This window comes from Schistocerca piceifrons, chromosome 2 (assembly GCF_021461385.2).
Source record: "Schistocerca piceifrons isolate TAMUIC-IGC-003096 chromosome 2, iqSchPice1.1, whole genome shotgun sequence".
Classification (NCBI taxonomy): domain Eukaryota; kingdom Metazoa; phylum Arthropoda; class Insecta; order Orthoptera; family Acrididae; genus Schistocerca; species Schistocerca piceifrons.
In genome coordinates this window covers 929,354,138-929,371,750 of record NC_060139.1, presented here as the reverse complement: position 1 = coordinate 929,371,750, position 17,613 = coordinate 929,354,138, and the positions used below count along the sequence as shown (strand labels likewise).

Below are 17,613 nucleotides of genomic sequence, written 5' to 3'. Positions count from 1 at the left end.
GACATCTCTAAAAAGGACAATCACAGAAGTTGGGAAGGAAAACATAGGTACAAAGAAGGTAGCTGCGAAGAAACCATGGGTAACAGAAGAAATACTTCAGTTGATTGATGAAAGGAGGAAGTTCAAACATGTTCCGGGAAAATCAGGAATACAGAAATAAAAGTCGCTGAGGAATGAAATAAATAGGAAGTGCAGGGAAGCTAAGACGAAATGGCTGCAGGAAAAATGTGGAGACATTGAAAAAGATATGATTGTCGGAAGGACAGACTCAGCATACAGGAAAGTCAAAACAACCTTTGGTGACATTAAAAGCAACGGTGGTAACATTAAGAGTGCAACAGGAATTCCACTGTTAAATGCAGAGGAGAGAGCAGATAGGTGGAAAGAATATATTGAAAGCCTCTATGAGGGTGAAGATTTGTCTGATGTGATAGAAGAAGAAACAGGAGTCGATTTAGAAGAGATATAGGATCCAGTATTAGAATCGGAATTTAAAAGGGCTTTGGAGGACTTGCGGTCAAATAAGGCAGAAGGGATAGATAACATTCCATCAGAATTTCTAAAATCATTGGGGAAGTGGCAACAAAACGACTATTCATGTTGGTGTGTAGAATATGAGTCTGGCGATACACCATCTGACATTCGGAAAAGCATCATCCACACAATTCCAAAGACGGCAAGAGCTGACAAGTGAGAGAATTATTGCACAATCAGCTTAACAGCTCATGCATCGCAGCTGCTTACAAGAATAATATACAGAAGAATGGAAAAGAAAATTGAGAATGCGCTAGGTGAAGATCAGTTCGGCTTTAGGAAAAGTAAAGGGACGAGAGAGGCAATTCTGATGTTACGGCTAATAATGGAAGCAAGGCTAAAGAAAAATCAAGACACTTTCATAGGATTTGTCGACCTGGAAAAAGCGTTCGACAATATAAAATGGTGTAAGCTGTTCGAGATTCTGAAAAAAGTAGGGGTAAGCTATAGGGAGAGACTGGTCATATACAATATGTACAACAACCAAGAGGGAATAATAAGAGTGGACGATCAAGAACGAAGTGCTCGTATTAAGAAGGGTGTAAGACAAGGCTGTAGCCTTTCGCCCCTACTCTTCAATCTGTACATCGAGGAAGCAACGATGGAAATAAAAGAAAGGCTCAGGGGTGGAATCAAAATACAAAGTGAAAGGATATCAATGATACGATTCACTGATGACATTGCTATCCTGAGTGAAAGTGAAGAAGAATTAAATGATCCGCTGAACGGAATGAACAGTCTAATGAGTACACAGTATGGTTTGAGAGTAAATCGGAGAAAGACGAAGGTAATGAGAAGTAGTAGAAATGAGAACAGCGAGAAACTTAACATTAGGATTGATGGCCACGAAGGCAATGAAGTTGAGGAATTCTGCTACCTAGGCAGTAAAATAACCAATGACGGACGGAGCAAGGAGGACATCAAAAGCAGACTCGCTATGGCAAAAAAGGCATTTCTGGCTAAGAGAAGTCTACTAATATCAAATACCGGCCTTAATTTGAGGAAGAAATTTCTGAGGATGTACGTGTGGAGTACAGCATTGTATGATAGTGAACCATGGACTGTGGGGAAACCGGAACAGAAGAGAATCGAAGCATTTGAGATGTGGTGCTATAGACGAATGTTGAAAATTAGGTGGACTGATAAGGTAAGGAATGAGGTGGTTCTATGCAGAATCGGAGAGGAAAGGAATATTTGGAAAACACTGATATAGAGAAGGGACAGGATGATAGGACATCTGCTAAGACATGAGGGAATGACTTCCATGGTACTAGAGGGCAAAAACTGTAGATGACGACAGATTGGAATACGTCAAGCAAATAATTGAGAACGTAGGTTGCAAGTGCTACTCTGAGATAAAGAGGTTAGCACAGGAAAGGAATTCGTGGTGGGCTGCATCAAACCAGTCAGTAGACTGGTGACCAAAAAAAAAAGTGCTGCAAAAGTAGAGTTACTAAATGCAACCTTCTGAAATGCCTTCACAGAAAAGACGAAGAAAATATTCCAGAATATGAATCAAGAGCAGCTGCCAACATGATTAACATAGAAGTAATTATCCTCAGAGTACTGAAGCAACTTAAATCACTTAATAAAAGCAATCCTTCTGGTCCAGACTGTATACCAATTAGGTTCCTTCCAGAGTATGCTCATGCAATAGCTCCATACTTATCGATCATATACAACTATTTGCTCGATGAAAGACATGTACCCAAAGACTGGAAAGTTCCACCAGTCACACCAGTATCCAAGAAAGGTAGCAGGAGTAATCCACTAAATTACAGGCCCATATCGATAATGTCAATATGCAGCAGGATTTTGGGACATATATTGTCTTCGAACATTATGAATTAGCTTGAAGAAAACTATTGACACAGTCAACATGGGTTTAGAAAACATTGTTCCTGTAAAACACAACTAGCTCTTTACTCGCATGAAGTGTTGAGTGCTATTGACAAGGGACTTCAGATTGAGTCTATATTTCTGTAAGGCTTTTGATATCGTACCACACAAGTGGCTTCTAGTGAAATTGCTTGCTTATGGAATAGGTCTGTTATGTGACTGGATTCATGATTTCCTATCAGAGGGGTCACAGTTCATGGTAATTGACAGAAAGTCATAGAGTAAAACAGAAGTGATTCCTGGTGTTCCCCAGGGTAGTGTTACAGGCCCCTTACCTATATAAATGATTTGTTCACAGATGGCACTGTCATTTATCGACTAATAAAGTCAACAGAAGATCAAAACAAATTAAAAATGATTTAGATAAGATACATAAATGGTGCAAAAATTGGAAATTGACCCTAAATAACAAAGTGAGAGTTCATCCGCGAGTGCTAAGAGGAATCCAAACTTCAGTTACATCATAAATCAGTCAAATCTAAAGGCCATAAATTCAAGAAAATACCTAGGAATTACAATTAGGAACAACTTAAATTGGAGAGAACATACAGAAAATATTGTGCGGAAGGCTAACCAAAGACTGTTTTATAGGCAGGACTCTTAAAAAATCTAACAGATCTTCTAAGGAGACTGCCTACACTATGCTTGTCTGTCCTCTATCACAATATTGATGCACAGTGTGGTATCCTTACCAGATTGGATTGATGGAGTACACTGAAAAAGTTCAAAGGAGGACAGCATGTTTTGTATTATAGCAAAATAGGGAGTGTGTGTCACTGAAATGATACAGGGTTTGGGATGGACATCATTAAAACAAAGGCATTTTTCGTTGTGGAATCTTTTCACGAAATTATAATCACCAACTTTCTCCTCCAAATGTGAAAATATTTTGTTGGCACCAACATACATATGGAGAAATGATCACCATGATAAAATAAGGTAAATCGGAGCTCATCTGGGGAGATACAGGTGTTTCTTTGTGCACAATGAGAGATTGGAATGGAGCCCAGCACTATTGCAGCCAATTTTTCCGTCCCTGGCTGCATTTCCTTCACTCTGCTCTTCCTCCCTATTCCCTATTCCCCATTGCCCTCTTCTTCCCCTTTCTCAGTGTTCTGATTTATATCAACCTGGCTATTCACCTGGTTCCCTGTATTCCTTGCAATTTTGTTCCTTCTGTCTTTTCTTTCATCCTGTCGTTTAGGTCTGCACACGGTTTGATCATCACTTCCAAATTTTCTGTTAGTAGCGAGCCAGTTGGGAAATTCCTCTCTGACATCTATGGTGTGGGTTCCTTCCCCCCCCCCCCCCCCCCCCCCTCCCCCCTTCCTTCTTTCTGCTCTTCCTTTCCCTCCACCTTGCTATGTCACCAGCATGTGTAGACAGTCATGTGGTGGGGCTGTTACGTACCCATTGCGTGAGCCCCCTGACAACACAGGGATCACACGACTGATACCTGGGCTGTTCATCCCCATGGACATCAAGATGATGTTGCTTTTCTTCCTGTAGCATGGGAACTCCAGGCAAGGGGTGCCATGTCAGCCAGTTGCGTGGTGCCTATCGGGAGAGCCCCCTCCCAATCAGAGTGGGTAGTGTCATAGTGTATGCTTGGCACATGGAGCATACCAAGCTGCAAAAATCTGGCTGTTCTCAAACAGCTGTCTTCAAGTGGGGAAGGATCATTGAAAGCTGCTTCATATGATCTGGCAGCCTTCACACCCATGGTTACACCATGGGAGGAAGGCCAGGCTTGCCATCTTAGAATGAACACTTTCCCCATTACCTCATCTGTACTAGGACAGATGGGGTCACATTCACTGCCACAAAGCCATTGTTTCTTGTGGAGAATAGTGAGGAGAAATTTGGTAAAATGGAGCCTCTCAGTAAGATGTGGTCAGCCTCCTTGTTTATCAAAGCTTCTTCTGCTGCCCAATCTGCAGCTATTTACACTTGTTATCATCTTGGCAATGCTCCAGTCTCTCTTACCCTTCACCAAACTCTGAGTAGGGTCCAGGGAGTGATTTTTCACAGGGACCTTATCCTACAAACTGATGAACTCTGGGCTAATCTGGAGAGACTCTGCATTCATTTTGTTCGATGTGTGCAGAAGGGTCCAAAGACAACAGCACCGATTCTGGCACCTTCATTCTGGCTTTCAAGCAGGATAACCTCCCACAGAAGGTCAAGGTTATTTGCTACAGATGTGACGTGAAGCCGTACGTTCCACCATCTATGAGGTGTTTTCGGGGCTTTTGTTTTGGGCACAGAACTTCCTGCTGTACAGCAGATCATGTGTGTGGTGTTTGTGGGCACCCACTCCATGAGGGAAGTGACTGTGTTCCGCCACCTGTGTGTGTCAACTGTCACGATAACCACTCCTCTCTCACCAGATTGTCCAGCTTACAAGATAAAAGATCCAAGAGTACAAGTCCATGGACCACCTGTCTTATGCTGAGGCTCACCAGAAATATGAGAGAATCCATCCGGTGTCACTTTCAACTTTTGCCCTGTTAAATCCTTTTCCCCTCCCTCTTCTTTCTTAGCCTCATCCCCCTCACCCTTCCTTGCAGTTTTCCAGTGATGGGGCACCCCCCCCCCCCCCCCCCCAAACCCCAGGAATCCATGCTCCTGTGTGTCTCGAGCCAGAAACCTCCTACCACAACTTGGCCATAAGATGCACTATCTTTGCACCCCAAGGTCACTTGCTGTCTTTCGGTTCCAGATCTTGCAGATGCCTGTACTCCCTCTGTGCCCTACCCTCCTCCACCTTCAAGAGGAGGAGGAGTAGTATCCCATCCTTGTTAGTGACAACCACTGATACTAAAATGATCTCCTCTCAGCTTATCTTGTCTGATCTGGAATCACACCACACAACCATCTAGTGAAATTCAACTGTCGTCACCTATCAGAAATATTTCATCTTGTTTCCTCCTATTCTGCATTCTTTTTTTCAAGCAATGCACTTCCACGATGACCACTCCCCAACATTTCATGGTTATCAGGTGTTCTGTTGGTACCGTGCCGGCCCACGGGTAGCAACTAGTGGGATCTGTATGACCCTAATTGGTTTTGTGCCCTAAAACAAAAATCTGGTTGGATCTCCACTTTGGTTCCCTCCATTGTCAGTAGTGACTGGATCCCATTTGTACCCACTTGGAAATAGTACTGGTAAGTGTGCAAAAGACTCCGCCGATTATCATTCGCAATGTCTACCTTCCTCCAGGTAGTCCACTTCCTTATGTTGAATTGTCTACCTTAATACAGCAACTCCAGCCCCGTTTCTCCTCCTTGGGGACTTCAATGCCCACCATCCCCTGTGTGGGGTGGGGGGTGGGAGGGGGGGGGGGGGGTGCCACTAAAACGGATAGGGGTCTCCTAACTGACCAACTTACTACAGACTTAGATTTGTCTCCTCAATGACAGGTTCACTACCCACTGCAATGCCGTTCACAGCAGCTCTACTGCTGTCGATCTCACAATCTCCTCCTCTGTTCTCACGGCTTCCCTACATTCGTTACCCCATAATGATCATCGTGATAGTGACCATTTTCCAGTAATTCTATTGTCCCACTGCCACCGCCAGGCAGACGGGCCCACATGCAGGACCAATTGGCCTTTATATACATCTGCAGTGTGCACTTGGATACATCCCTCTTTAATTGCATTGATGCGGACATGCAAGGCATCTCTAACACTATTCTTTATGCTGCTGGCACTGCTGTACACCTATCCACAGGTCCCCTTTATTGTCAGGTATTGTGGTGGACAAAGGATGTAGCAGTTGCTGTCCAGAACTGCTGACAGATGCTGCGGTGATTGAAACGACACCCTTCACAAACCAACCTCATCAATTTTAAGCATTTCCATGCTAAGGCTTGTTAGAGCAGTGTAAAAAGGAATGCTGGGAGTGCTCTGTTTCCTCCATGGGAACATTTGCCTCTTCATCGCAGGTATGGTCCAACCTCTGTAGCCTTTTGAGCCACCAGCAACAGTCAACTGTTCAGGGTCTTAACCTCCAATGTGCACAGATCCATTGGTCCTTGCAGAATACCTGACAACACACTTCACAATGGCATTGGCTTCCTGTTCCTATCTTACCACCTTTCTCCGGCAGAAACACAGTTAACCATACCCCACTCTCTCATCCCATAACACGTTGAACCCTATAATGAATCCTTCATTGAATGTGAATTATTGCAGGTTCTTATCTCTTCATGCAACACAGACCATGTCCCAAATTCCATCCACAGCTAGATGATGCATCATTTGGTCACTCCCCCCCGAGGCAGCATCTCCTCAGGGTCTGCAACCACATGTGGCTCACAAGTGCTTTCCTGTCATAATGGTGAGACGGTACAGTTTCCCTGTCCCTAAACCTGGTAAGAACCCAATGTCGCTTGACAGCTACCGACCAATTAGCCTGATGAATGTAGTTTGTAAACAGCTCAAGCAGTTGGTTGGCTTCAGATTATGTTGGGCACTCAAATCTCAGGGTCCTTCATCTCCATATCATTGTCCTCTGCAAAGGATGATCTCTGACCATTTACTCAGAATGGAAACAGCAATCCAACAGGCTTTTACTAACTGCTAGCACTTTGTTGCAGCCTACTTCGACCTACATGAGACAAACAACATGCCTTGTTATCATCACATTTTAGATACCCTCCATGAATGGGGTTTCCACGGCCTCCTTCAGATTTTTATACATGAGTTTTTATCTCACCGGCTCTTCCAGGTCAGATTGGCACTTCACTCAGCACCCCTGGATTCAGGAGAACAGTGTCCCACAAGATTCTGTATTGTCACACTATTCCTCATAGCCATCAATCTGCCTGTAACCTCTATTGGGCCTGTGGTTACCCTGGCATTATACATTGATGATTTTTGCATCTGGTGCAGCTCCCACTTGGTAGCATCTGCTGACCAAGGCACCATCTGATGGACCTCTGTGTAGGCCATTCCCATGGCTTCCAGTTTCCTCCCTCCAAGATGCAGTTTAAGCATTTTTGTCATCACCTCAGAGTACACTCCAATCCAAAACTTTATTTAGGTGACAAGCTCCTCAATGTTGTAGCACAGTCCTGTTTCTTGGGCCTTATTTTTGATAAAAAGCTGACATGGCTGCCCCATATTCACCACCTAAAGGCTACATGTATGCGAAAGCTTAATTCTCTCTGCCTCCTGGCCTCTGCACCTTGATGTGGAGATTGTGCCACTTTTCTCCATCTTTTACCATTCTCTAGTCTTGTCTGGACTAGATTATGATAGTCATGTTTATGGCTCAGTGGCTCCTTCCACTCTACAAATACTTGACCCGGTTCATCACTGTGGGGCGCATCTGGCTATTGGTGCCTTTTGCACTAGTTCCATTGACAGTCTTCTTGCACAAGTGGCGACTCTCCCTCTACAGATGCAATGGTGCCAACTCATTGTTTCTTATGCAATCACCATTTGTCAATTCCCCTCACCATCCAGTGTACCATGCCTTCTTTCAGAATGAGGGATGTCTCCCTCATGACAACTGCCCATGGGTGGGATTGCTGGTTGGAATGCACCTCACTTCCCTTCATTGGGATCGCCATCTCCACTCACTGGAATTCAACCCCTGTATTTCATCCCCCCCCACCCTGGATGGTGCCTAGACCATGGATTATGACCAACTTATTGCAGGGTCCTAAGATCTGACACTCCTACAGTTTTTTGGCATCCTCTGTCCCATCCTTGCAGAGTTCCAGGGTGGCACCACCTTCTACCACCACACTGCTCGTATTTACAGTTGAGCTCTTCACCTGTATCAGGCCATGGAGTAAATCTGGCATCATAAATTGTGTCCTCTGCTCAGACTATCTCAGTGCCCTTCAAAGTATGTGTGTGCTGTACACTGCCCATCCCTTTGTGCAATGGCTCCAGGAAAACTCACTTGCTCACTCTTGATGGAGCCACTGTGATATTTATGTGGGTCTGTCAGGAAATGAGGCTGCTCAAAGGCTGCAGTCCTCCTGCCTCAGCCCACTAGTTCATACATTCCCTCCAATGATCCCTGCATTGCCGTCTATCAGGAGGCGGTGTCTCTTTGGCATCGCCATTGGTCCTCCCTTCATGGGAGTAAGCTCTGGATTATTAAGCCTCTCCCAGCACCTTAGACAACCTCCTTGGCCTTCCTACTGGGAGGAGGTCATTTTAACTATGTTGTGTATTGGTCACAGCATTTTTAGCCATCATCATTTGATAAGTGGCACTCCTCCACCACTTCATGTACATTGTGCCCATGTTTTAACTGTACACAAATTTTTTAACCATTTATTTTCCGCTTGGCTGTTCTAGCATATGAAGTGCGGGCTATTGATGACATTTTATTTATCTGTCAAAGCAATATGGCGAAGGTCATTTAATTTTTAGTTTTTGATCTCTATTTCTGTGTGGTGTCTTCTGTAGCCATTTCTCCATATCCCTGTTTTTAACTGTCTTATCTTATGTCCATTGGGATTGACAGTCACTTTGTAACTCCTGCCTTCCTGTTCTATAGTTTTGACTTGGATGCATATGACCCCAGTTGTTCTTGTGCCATAAAACCAAACAAACCACCTTCTACACTGATAATTCTAAGATGATAGATAAGATGGAATATGCTTTCACATCTCCCACTGGCTTAGAACACCTTTTATTGCTGGAATCATGTAGTGTATTCACAGCAGAGCTTCTAGCCATTCAGAGCCCTCCATTTTGTTTCTCTGGCCTCCCTCCACAGTGTCTTAATTTGTACCAACTCAATGAGCAGCCTGCAGGGTATCGACCAATGCTACTCTTCACACCCTTTAGTATCTACTTACCATGACCTTCTCTCTGCTCTTGGCCTTCCTGCCTGCTCAGTTGTCTTTCTCTGGGTCCCACGTAATGTGGGCATCCCAGGGAATGAATTGGCTGACCGTTTGGCTAGAGAAGCAGATACTTGCCCCCATTTCCTTTCACGATTCCAGCTGCAGATATGTGAATCTACATGAAACCTCTCTTTGCATGAAAGTGGAATGACATCTGGTATGCTGCTGTTCCCAGTAATAAATTAAACACAATCAAGGAGCCTACTACAGTTTGGCACTCTTCCTTCTGCTCCTCTAGGAAGTAGTCCACTGTTCTATGCTATCTACACAGTGATCATACCAGGCTCACCCAGTGTTTCCTCCTGTGTAAAGAACCACCCAACACAATGTGGTTGTGGAGCCATACTGATGGTATCCCACATGTTGGTGTAATGTCCCCTCCTTTTGGTCCTTTGTGCTAAATATAGTCTTCCAGATTTCGTACTTTCACATTAGCCTGGTGGAACTGGTCCTCAGTTTCCTCTGTGAAAATGGTTTTTATTTCCAGATACAAGGTTTTGCTTTGCTCCTGAAGAAGCAGCAGCAGCAAGGTGGTTGTGGTTGGGACCTCTCTTTGTCTTCTGTCTGGGACACCATGACAGCTCCCCCATGGGAAGACCACTCTATTTTTCCAATTTTTAGATTTGGTCTCACCTTTTATGCCTTTTATTGTGTGTTTTTTTAAATTTATTACTTTATACTTTGACTCCCCTGACTAGATCTGTCCACTTTTTGCGGAGGAATTATGGGACTGATGACTTTGCTGTTTGGTCCCATATACCCTCTCAAACTAACCTACCTTGGCCCACAACCCAGCCCCAGGCCATGATACAATTAACAATCAGATGAGCCAGCGCCTGAACACACTCCAAAGGTAAAGTCTGCCCATGGTTTGAAACAGTCATTGGCTCAAAGGTGCCTTCCCTCTTACAGTTAGATAGCATGGCCTATCATTAAACCAAGCAAGAACACCATCATCTCTCAATAATTACTGGCCAATTGGCTTGACAAACATGCTCTGTAAGCTGCTCAAAAGGATGGTTGCCTGCATGTGGTGCTAGGTTCTCAAATCCTGGGGCTTTTTGTACCCCTATCAGTGCTGTTTCTGGGATGGACAATCCATAATCTTCTGCTTATGTTGGAAATGGCTATCTGACAGGCTTTTTCTAAATGCCAACATCTTGTCCCAATCTTTCTGACATGCATAATGTGTATGACATTGCTTGGCATTCTCAAGTTTCTCATCTTCCATGACCCCCTACAGTTTTTTGTCAGTTTTTATCCCACAGATTGTTCTGAGTTAGTCAGCACTTCACTCAGCTCCCCACATTTCCAAGAGGAAGTTGCCCCACAGATCTCCATTGAGTGTCACTCTTTCCCTCATCATTAATGAGTCAGTGTCCTCTGTTGAGCCACTGGTCACAGCTGCTTTGTATGTTGGATTTTTACATTTGGTAAAGCTCACACTTGGTAGCCTCTTCTTAATGCCAGGTCAAAGGCACCGTCTGGTGAACCTCTACATGGGCTGTTTCCTAATGCTTCCAGTTCTCTTCTACAAAAACATGGGTCATCCATTTCTGCCCTCATGCTGTGATTCACCCTGACCTGGGATTCTACTTGGGTACCTAGTACCTGCACACTGCAGCACAGTCCCGTTTCTTGGGTCTCCTTTTTTATAAAAAGCCAACCTAGCTGCACAATAATCATAAAATGAAGACTAGCTGCATGCAGAAGCTTAAAGGTGTCTGCTTCCTTGCCCACATATCTTGAGGTGCAGATTATGCTACTCTTATCCACACTTACCTGGCTCTGGTTTCTTCCTGACTGGGCTATGATTGCCAGGTTTATGACTTGGTTACTTCATCAACTTTAAACCTTTGTAGTATGCATCTGGCCACTGGTGCCTTTCAGACTAGTCCCATTAGCAGTTCCTTGCTGTAGCAGGATCTTCTCCCTTCAGATTACAATACCAACTGTATCATATGCAATCACCATTCAACATTTCCCTTACACCTTACTCATCCCATTCTCTTTACATCCATGGATGTGGTCATCCTGATACCTACCCTCGGATGGGAATCCCCACTGCTGGTATTACTCTTATCCTTAAACCAGGAAAGGCCCTCAAATTTTGACCAATTGTTGACCATTCTCTTCAATGAATGCGCTGCACAAACAGGAAAGTGTGGTCAACCATAGGTCATGTTGGTGCTTGGAAGCCAGAGGGCATGCACTGCAATTTTAAAGTGGCTTTCAGGAATTCTGGCCCACCACCAACCAAATAATGTCTGGAATCTGCAGTGTTCAATGTTTTCACGCTTTACCGACACCTGAGCACTTAGCTCTTTGACCTAAACAAGGCAGACGATACTACTTAGCACCATCACATCCCTTTTAGACTGCAGGAGTGCTGCTCTGGGGCTATTTGCCCTTTTTAATAAAAAATTTGCCATCTCTCCAACTGCATGCGTGATCGGTATGGCCTTCAATAACCAATACAAACAGATAACTGGGAGCCTCGGCGACTGGTTCAAAGTGTAATACCGATGCCGTCACAACCGATGATATGACTGCAGTGGGTCCCTTAGTCTCACTGCCACTGTGGATGATCTTCACCTATATCACAGCTTTCAATCATTGTGTGCCACAGAGGGCCAACTTCAGGGGTCATAAGAAAGTATATAATTTGGCCAAAATCATGGATATGTACTCTCTCCCACAAAAACTAGCATAATGCATTTTTATTTACTCAGAACTGTGCATCCACACAACGAATTTTATCTGGGTAGCTAGTTAACAGGATTCATCAAAACAACCAGTTTTTAAGACTCTTACTTGAAAGTAAGTTAACATGATTATCATGTGTATGCTATATTAAGGCAAACAGCATAAGATGACTTAACACTCAGATTTCTCAGCACTAGTTCATAGGTTTTCGAATTTTTTTGAAGCTTAGATTTTATTCTGACTGAATTATAGATATGTCGCCGATGAGCCAGCAGCACCATTGGTACTGAGTCTGAGTCAATCATGGTGGTGTGTAGCTGGCAACTGGAGCATTCCATACAAGCCATGTAGATGGCAGAGAGTGAGATGGCAGTGTAGTCAGCACACTGGACTCACACTGGAGGGGATGGCAGTTCCGATCCCCCTGCAGCCATAAGATTTCGATTTTCTGTGATCTCCTTAAATCACTGTAGGCAAATGGTTGGATGCATCCTTTTAAATGTCATGGATGATTTCCTTACCAATCATTACAAAAACAAATTAGGATTATGCTCCATCTGTAATATCACTGTTGATCGGACATTAACCATAACCCTTACCTCTTTCTTCTTCATTATTTCTTTCTTCATTCATTCATTTTCCTGCCTGCCTGCCTGCCTGCCTGCCTGTCTGTTTCTTCTTCCTTCCTTCCTTCCTTCCTGCCTTCCTTCCTTCCTTCCTTCCTTCCTTCCTTCCTTCCTGCCTCTCTCTCCTTTCTTTAGACATCCTCTAGGTGGAAGCTGGTATCTCACCTCTGAGTGTCAGACAGCATAACTCAGGGCACATTATGCAGTCACAAACTGTCAGATAAGTGAGTTGAGGTGGTGGTCATTAAAATAATTGCATTTTTCATTATGGTGAAATCTTTCCAACGATCTTTCTCCTCCAGATGCCAAACTTTTTGACTCATCTAGATAGGTGCTCATGATGTCCATGTGTTAACTGAGAGTGGAACTGTAAAGAAATAGGCTAGTTGGAAAGTAGCTTTAAGAATTCTGACACTCTACAGTGTGAATTATAGAGTAATCATGTAGATGTAGAATACATTTTGATACTCATTTTGTACCAATATCTGTAACTAATTTGAAAAGAAGTTCGTTTCTTATGTCAATAAGAGTTAATTCACATGTGGTGTACTTGTATACTTTCAGAAAATAAGTTTTAGGGTAACTGGAGGTGGTGCATTGGTATTACTGATTTCTGCATGTCCTTCAGTACTGGTCTCTGTGTAAGAAGCTGAAGAAATATTTTAAAAGCTAATAAACTAAATTTAACTTCCTTACAGAGCAACAGGGTGACAATGAAACTGGATGTCAGCTACACTGATCATTCACATATAATAGGAAAGGGAGGTCTGACAATAAAGAAAGTAATGGAGGAAACAGGTTGTCACATTCATTTTCCTGATTCGAATCGCAGTAATCCAACTGAAAAAAATAACCAAGTTTCAATATCTGGTGAAATGCAAGCTGTGGAGAAAGCTAGGGCAAGAGTAAGGGTAAGTAAGAATTCAGTACATATCTGTGCATATCATGTAATAGTAGTTTTACTGCCCCCAAGGAATGGAAGCAACGGAGTTGTTTTAATGATGTCAGTTATTGCCATTTCACGCCCTTTCACTTATCACACAAGATATTTCAGTATGATCATATTTTTCTTAAATGACATTGCAAATTTATTTTTAATTACTGAAGAGAATTTTAAGGCCTAGTTGCAACTGAAAATTCATGAACCGTTGAATTTAATATCACACTCGAATTTCACAAGGTGACTGGTGTACTTCTACATGTTCAGCTGACTTTATATTTCTATTTTTGCACACCGTTCTTGCAACCAATCCTGTTAGCCTACAGAGCCGGGAGTTCTGAAGTTGTGTATAGTTACAGACTATTTGGAGTCCAGGCTAAGAGTATACGTGACAGCACGACTTGGAGCACCTGAAGACAAAGAATGAGTCAGTCTGTGAAATACTGAGTGAAAACGGAAATATAAACACCTATGAACACCCAGAGGGACACAATTAACCAATCGTGCTGAGAGAACCTGGGAGATACTGCAATTTCTCATGATAAATACATCTGAAAACAGTAGCTGTGCCTTAACATACTACATACAAAGCAAAGATAGTTTTCAGTCTGCTGTACTTCTATTCTGTGCGGTAACAAAACTATGTAACATTTATAAACAAAGTAAGACAGCAAAAAGCCATATGTGACATCTGTCATTTCAGGCATATCAGAAAGAATAGATATTGTATACATATAATTAAGGTGGGGACAACAAACTGATAATTCCAGTGCAGATGCACACAATGCTCGAACTCTTGTGGGGCTTGGCAAAATACTGTGAGTAATAAAGATAATTGGCAAGGGCACTACATCTGCAGTGTGTGGACAAGTTGAGAATTTGAGTCTGACAAGGAGCATGTTATGGTAGTCTGTGCAGTTGTGATGACCACAGTATCAGGATGGTGCAATGGTCAGTGCATTAACCTAGTAGGCAGATCATCTGGGTTAGTCCTGGTCTGGTACAAATTTTTAACTTTTCCCATTGATTTAAATCAGTGACCCCTAGCAGCTAATGTCATTAATCCCTTTGTGTCTTAAAAAGTGTCTTAGTTGATGCAAAACATAATTAAGTAAATAAAAATTCTAGGCCAGTTAAGTGTATTTTAAAACAGTGAATTTATGAAACAAAATTATAAGAACTAAGATACACATTGGCAATAGTGGGGATATATTCATATAAGAATTAGCTTTCCCGATGTAGAAGAAAATGTGTACAAAGCATCTAAGTATACTAGAACAGAAACATCGTATTTGTGTGTGTAGTGTATGATGCAGACTCTGCAAAAGTATATGAAGTAAGAAGTGTCACAATCCTAAAAATATTAAGAACTTCCATTCACTTAAGAAAAGTATGTAAGTTTTAAGAGACTCAAAGTATTCTAAAAGAATAAATTGTTTCTGGGAGACTATATTCACTTCCAGACCATACTGACGGAGATAGAAATGAGCCATGTTACTTCAGGGGAGATGGAAGGCAAGTGGGCTTCAAAAAAAAAACTCTTTAGATTTTAGTGTCTTTCAAATGCCTGGTCTTTTCTGCGTGAAACAGTTTGTTTTATATAAATAAGACAATTTTTTTCTTGAGATGCGATGGTTTTCCTGACGCTCTGTGCAATCTGGCATTTAAATGCCATGCCTTCCTTTTTGCACCATGCAGAGATAATGCACAGCATTCTTTTACTACTTGTATATTATTTCATGCTTCTATTGTTTTATCGCTTCAATGTTTCCTACCCTGTATCTACTATCGATACTCATTCTTCTGATCATGTTTATTGTTTTCGAGCATTAATGGTTGTACGTGGTGAAGTTTGTTGTGAGTGAAGTATTTCTTTGGTTTCACGTGTTTTCATAAAAATGACGCGAATAAAGAAATTCTCGCATAAATTAAAATTCAGAGGAAATAAATATGTAAAGGTAAATGAGATTAGTGGGTGAAAGGACCCAAGAATGTTAGACATAAAGAAAATCCACACATCAAGAAAGAAACTGAAGTGTCTTAAAGGCATTCCCTCCCAGTCAGCTTGTGGAGATGAATATTTGTTTGGAAATATTATCGTGAACCTTAGTATTTTTGGAAATGAAACCACAGAGCATGCTGTGTGCAGAATATGTGGTGGTGATGCATCTTTGGGTGAGAATCATTATTTTCATAAAAAGATTGTGTCAAACCTGACACAGTCTTAAAAAATTTGGTGCAGTTGTTACAACAGACATAAAAAATAGCTAATAATAATTTATATGAGAACAACATAAGACTAGTTCATGGTGTCATATCTATTGGTAAAGGGATGGGGGTAGGCAGACTATTATGTGTATTACTTTACATTCCAAATCATCCTGCAAAATTTATGACTTACAGTAAGGTTACTGGTACTGCTGTTGCTGAAGTTCGTAACATCTCAGTGAAGGAAGCAGCTGAAGAAGCACTCAAGGAAAGTGATGTCAGTGAAAGTGGTGCTATTTGTGCATGTTTTGATGGCAGCTGGCAGAAACATGGACACACTTAACTAAATAGTGTTGTGACAGCTACAAAATTTCATACTGGCAAGGTAATTGATGTAGAGATTCTAAGCAATACTGTAAAACTTGTGGTAGTGGAACTGAGAAAGAGCATGAACATAACTGTCAGATGAATTATACTGCTTCAAGTGGTGGGATGGAAATAACAGGAGTTCTCAGGATTTTTAACTGTTTAGTGGCAAACAGGTACACACAGTATTTAAAGAGACGAAGACAGCAAGGCTTATGACCGGGTGTGTGCAGAACAACCTTATGGTCCTAATGTCACAATTGCTAAATTAGTGCATTTGGCATATCCAGAATAGAATGGGGTGCAGGTTGAGAAGATTATTGAAAGAAAAGTCAAAAATAGTATTCGAAGATGGTAAGAAGGTGGGTGATAAATGTCGCCTGACAAATATTGAAATAGATAACGGAATTATGGCTTGGTCATGAGAAGAAATGTAAGGAATTTAGAAAACAGGAAAAAAACCCATTTGGGCTATCTTTTTCCATAAGATTTCCACGAACGAAAATCCAGTGCATGGTCTTTGCCCGAATGATCCTGACACTAGGTGCAAGTACAGGAGTAGTGCCAGATAAGACCACAAACATTCTTTACCAGCATCAGTAATGAATGAAATTAAACCCATATTTAAAGACCTTCATAAAGATACCTTGTTGAAGAAATGTCTTCATGGGAAAACCCAAAATTTAAATGAATGTGTGAATTCTGTCATTTGGAACCAGTTACCAAAAACTGTATTTGTTCAGCTTACAGCCCTCAAATTTGGTGTTTAAGATGCTATTTTATGCTTCAATGATAGTCTAATTAGAAAACAGGATGTTTTGGAATTATTGGGCATAAAATCTAGTGGAAATACTGCAAAATCCTTGGTGCAAATAGAGAGAATCAGCAAAGCAGATATTGCTAATTTAAAATGTACAAAAAAGCCAGACAGAAAGGAAAAGGGACCAACAGAAGAAAAGATCAGTATGATTCAGATGATGCTCAGTATGGTGCATGAAAATATTAGTGGTAAGTAATTCTCATCAATAACTGTACTAGAATTTCGATATTAAACTTTAAATGGATTTTTCTCAAAACTACATTTTTTACTTTCAGGTACCATTATTTGATGAACTTGAGTTTATGTAACATGGCACAACGGGTCATTCTGTAGAGCAATGGTACGCTATCAAATTTTGTGTTAAATTTGGGAAGTCCATCACCAAAACGTTTCTATTACTTCAGCATACGTTTGGGAATGATTGCTTGTCCAAATCAAGTTTTCTGATGGCACAAGTCATTCATGGAGAGCCGAGAGGAGAACACAGATGAACCTCACAGTGAACAGCCATCAACCACATGAGTCAACGAAAATGTAATGCGTGTGCGCGATTGTTTGAACTCTGACAGACGACTGAGCCTTCAATTGATAGCACAAACTCTAACCATGTCAAAAACAGTCTTCCACATTGTGACC

At 42.0% G+C, this 17,613-nt stretch overlaps 1 protein-coding gene across 1 annotated transcript in view; it reads left to right on the top strand.

Moving 5' to 3' along the window:
- The window catches only part of LOC124775999 (protein bicaudal C homolog 1-A), a 135,932-nt gene that overhangs the window by 53,342 nt on the left and 64,977 nt on the right, over window positions 1-17,613 (top strand). The window contains 1 exon segment of the mRNA XM_047250840.1: window positions 13,342-13,554. Coding sequence (XP_047106796.1) covers window positions 13,342-13,554 — 213 coding nt within the window.